Source organism: Penaeus monodon, chromosome 42, assembly GCF_015228065.2.
Source record: "Penaeus monodon isolate SGIC_2016 chromosome 42, NSTDA_Pmon_1, whole genome shotgun sequence".
Taxonomy (NCBI): Eukaryota; Metazoa; Arthropoda; class Malacostraca; order Decapoda; family Penaeidae; genus Penaeus; species Penaeus monodon.
In genome coordinates this window covers 31,769,377-31,774,376 of record NC_051427.1, presented here as the reverse complement: position 1 = coordinate 31,774,376, position 5,000 = coordinate 31,769,377, and the positions used below count along the sequence as shown (strand labels likewise).

The 5,000-nt window shown below is 32.6% G+C and overlaps 1 protein-coding gene across 1 annotated transcript in view; it reads left to right on the top strand.

Annotated features, from left to right (window-relative positions):
• Positions 1-556: 556 nt before the first annotated feature.
• Positions 557-5,000, top strand: part of LOC119599259 (histidine-rich glycoprotein-like) — an 8,714-nt gene continuing 4,270 nt past the window's right edge. The window contains 2 exon segments of the mRNA XM_037948992.1: positions 557-651; positions 3,212-3,374. Of these exon segments, the coding sequence (XP_037804920.1) occupies positions 557-651; positions 3,212-3,374 (258 nt within the window).

Below are 5,000 nucleotides of genomic sequence, written 5' to 3'. Positions count from 1 at the left end.
CTGAAAGCGCAATATTGTAGATGCCGCCTAGCTTTGTTTTCAGTTTAAATATTTGCCTTAAATGTTACTCCTCGTGCTACTGCAGAATTTCGATAGATAGCATACCCTACTCCATGCCAATAATTGAAGATAAAGATATAATTAACAGGGCATTATAATATCGTGATTGTATATATATATATATACTCTTATATATATTAATATATCTTATATAATATTATATCATGCTTACGTATTAGTATACGTCTCCCATACATCTATATTTTTTTATGTATTATTAGTAATTATATATATATTTTTTTTGACATAGTAAAGGAAACCATAGTAATCGGACGAAGAGCTTAGTTGCCTCCATGCACACTAGCATGCTCCTTTACCTCATACCAATGCAGAGAATTATTAATGAGAGACAATAGATTAATATACATACTTTTATTCCACTAGAAATGGTGGCTTGTGGACTCTGACGTTCATCTTCCTCATTTTTCAATTATCAAAGCGGATTATTCTGCCAACGATCATTGATTCGGCACAGCAATATCTTTTAAGACCCCATATGGAGCCTCGTATGGTGAAGATCCTGAAAAAATGGAGCGCAAATGATAATGCCCTCAGCCAAGCAGAGCACGAGGAAACAAAACCAAACCTTAGGCAAGGCATACCGATCACTCGCATATCCATGTACATATCTTATATATATACATATTAATATATATATATATATATATATCATATATATATAGCTATTATATATACTATATATAGATAGATAGATAGATAGATAGATAGATAGATAGATAGATAGATAGATATAGATTATTATATCTCATATATATACTATATAGTAGTATATATAATGTATGGTATTTTATAATAAACATATATGACTATACATATATAGCATATAAGTAATATCATAAGTCATATGATATACAGATATATACTATATCAACTAATATTATATATATGTATCTATATCATCATATAATATATATAATATATCCTTATATATATATATGATATGTAACATACATGCTCTATCACATACATAATACACATATAATTTAGGTGTTATTTACAAATAAAAGCATATATATATGCATAATGCATACATACATACGTTACACAAAACACCCACACACGCGGTTTATAGTTTATATATAGTGTCGTACGTATATATAATAATATCATTATATAATCAATATATATATAATATATATATATATATCTATTATAATGCATAATATAATAGCATTTTATTATTATATAATATATATATATATCAATCCGATATATATATATATATATATTGTATTTCATTTACATGTATGCATATATATATACGTGCATATATATCATAATATATATTATTTATGCCTTATATAGGGTATACTTTATATGCAATATGCCAGACACACACATATATGATTTCTTGATTATATAGTAATATTAAGCCATATATATAGTAATAGATATATACGTATATATATATATTATTATATATAGTATTATACTTATATATATATAATATATATAGACTGATAATATATATACACATGTATATGCAGATAGATAATATATCAGAGGATATATAGAGATAGAGAGAGATAGATCGAGAATAGGTGTTTTTTTTTAGGTTTTTTTTTTTTTTGTGAATAGATTTATACATATATTGAGTGAAGCGATAGGTCATAAGAATATAATACAGTATATTTGCATGCATGTATATACGATATATGATATAGAGTAAATATATATATAGTATATATCAGGATATAGAATAGATGCCTTTATTGCTATTACTTATATATATATATTTATATATACTATCATATATATATATTATATATTATATTAATATTAAATAAATTGTATGTATATTATCAATATACGATATATATAATATATATATATATATATGTAATATATATATATATATATATATATTATATTCGTCATATATCTATACTACTATAGTATGCATATAGTATCTATATATAGATATTATATATCATAATAGATAATAGATAGATAGATAAGATACTAGATTATAGATATAGATTCTTAGATCTAGAATATCGATAATAATATATTTAATATATCTATTATAGTATTATATTATATATATATGGATACTATATATATATATCATATTCATATATTGATAACAGTAATATATATATATATATATATGTATTATTTCCCAAAGAAAAGACAAAATATATATACATATACATATTTGCTGCTGTTGTGATAAACTTCAAGTGAACAAACACTCCTATGGATAGGAGTTTAGATTTTATACAATTTGCGTATTAAATCACGGAACAATTAAATCACGTGCAATTCAGTAACTCGCGTTAAAACTACAGATATATGAAGCAAAAGAAGTTGCAATAAAATATTAGTATTACAATCCCTTGTTTCTTAATGAGTGCAGGAAGCTGTATATATTCAATTGTTCCGTAAGCAATCATGCCGGTTGATACTTTTAAATATTTACAGAACTAATATCGTGTAATGAATCATGTTTAATTATAGAAGATAGTGGTGATTTTGAAAGAAAACTAGGCGCCTGGAAACTTCTGATTGAAAAATGTTTGACAGTTACCTTATAATGTCTACGCTTCTTCGTTTGCAGAGGTATAAATATTTGCCCGTTTAGACTATTATATATAGTTTCTGGAAGAACCACTACCTTACACAAAGTATTTTTCTTGAAAAGATCAGTCCACTTGCTGTTATGGGATAAAAGCGACTAATTATAATGGATAAAGATATATTTTATAAATCTATAAATAGCTGAAACTTTTTATAGCTGCTCGTCGCATTAATGCTGGCAAACTGGAGATATAAGCGATTCGTTTTGACTTCAATACGTGCTACACACACACACACACACACAAACACATCACACACCCACACACACACACACACACACACTACACACACACACACACACACACGACACGCACACACACACACAAACACACAACACCCAACACACACACACACACACACACACACACACACACACACACACACTGCTCCCAACAATACGCGCAAGAACGGATTGTACATTTCACACCTCAAGTCCAAGCACGCAGCCCCTTACTCCTTCTGGGCCCAGCCGGCACGTAGATCGCAGCCCGTTATAGAGTGGATAATTCTATTTCGTTAGAGGATGTGGATAAATCTATTCTGTTACCAGATGCGACCACCGTGGCTGCGTTACCACGCACGACGATCCAAAGTCCCAAATAAGCAACCACCCGCTAGCAGACGCCGGCAGAGGTCACATTTTATATACTGCACCTCGTGTGACCGGAGCAGTTCGTGCTAATATAAGACTACCACGCTCGCTTAACCCGGAGGCAAAAAAAGAGGACGGGGGGAGGAGAAGGAAAAAAAAAAGAAAAAAGTAATAAAGAAGATAACAAGAGATAAGAAAGTGGATATAAGGGAAAAGAAAGGGCAGAAATGGAAACAGTAGTAAAAGTAAAAATAAGATGAGAAGGAAAAGAAGAAAAGGAAAAATAAAGAATGGAAATGTAAAGATGGAAGGAAAAAAGGGAAAAAAGATGAAAAAAAAAGTAAAGAGATAAAAGATAAAAAGAAAAGATGTGATAAGTGAACCCCCTCAAAAAAGATTGAGCGAGTAACGTGTAAAAAGGTAAGAGGAAAAAAATGAATGAGAAAAGAAGAAAAAGGGAAGAAAAAAGAAAAAAAAAAGGAAATAGTAAAAACAAAAAACAAAAGAAAAAAAGTCGGGCTAAATATGATGACATTAAATCGGAGAAAAAGAGAAGAAAATAAAACAAGAAAAGAAGAAATTAAAAACAGATAAGCAATGCCCCCCCCTCCCACTTGCCTCACTCTCTGAATCAGCGAGAGGTCGTAGACCAGAGACATACCATGACTCCCCCCCCGCCCTTTCTCCCATCTCTCGTACCCTCGCTCACCATCTAAGTAGACGTAAGAGTGATCCTCTAATCTCTCCGTGTCGCTCATATTCTGGTAGCGACTTAGCAAGGTTGGCCACTGCCTTATACATCTGGCCCGAAGTGGTACGCACTACCCACTCACATGTACGCCTTAACACACACCACACACACACACACACACACACACACACCCACTACACACACCCACCACCACACAACACCACCCACACCACACACACACACACTACACACACACTGACGGACACACATGCACACGCACGCCCACGCGCCACACAAACATCACACACACACACACACACATCACGCCCACGCCACGGCCACGCCACCAGACACGCACACAACAACGCCGCGTTAACTTATCTTTATTCAGAGTTGGAAAATTTATAATACCATATCTTTCCATGCGTCTTATAAATGTGTGTCGTTGAAATCGTCAAATACCCCCAGTAAAGATATAAAACTCAAAATATAGTGGATTGGCTCGTTGGGCCTGATAATACTTTCCGAGATCAACCTGTAAAATGGTTTATATCCTTTCTTTCTTTCTTTGTTGGATTTCTTGGCTATCAACCAGCGGCACGTGGCCAAGATTATTAAGCCAATGGATCCTATATACTGTCAATCTAGATAAGGTCATAAAGTTGTGTCTCCCTTAGAAAAGTGATTGCTTTACTGATGATTCTTTCATCATCTGATAGAATATTTGTTTTAAAGTAAAGTCCATATTTTTTTTTTCTAAAATAATTTTTGATGTTTTTTTCTATGGTTTGTGTCTTCTTTTAACGGTAGGTTCATGTTCGAACCACCGTGGGCACAGCATGATACTTAATTGTAGTTTTCATGTTGTGATGCCTTGGAGTGAGTACGTGGTAGGGCCCCCAGTTCCTTTTTCCCCGGAAGTGCGGTGTTACCTTTTTAGGTAATCATTTTCTCTATTTTTTCCGGGCTTGGGACCAGCACTGACTTGGGCTGGCTTGGCCACCCAGTGGCAAGGTAACAATCGAGGTGAAGTTCCTTGCCTAAGGGAACAACCCC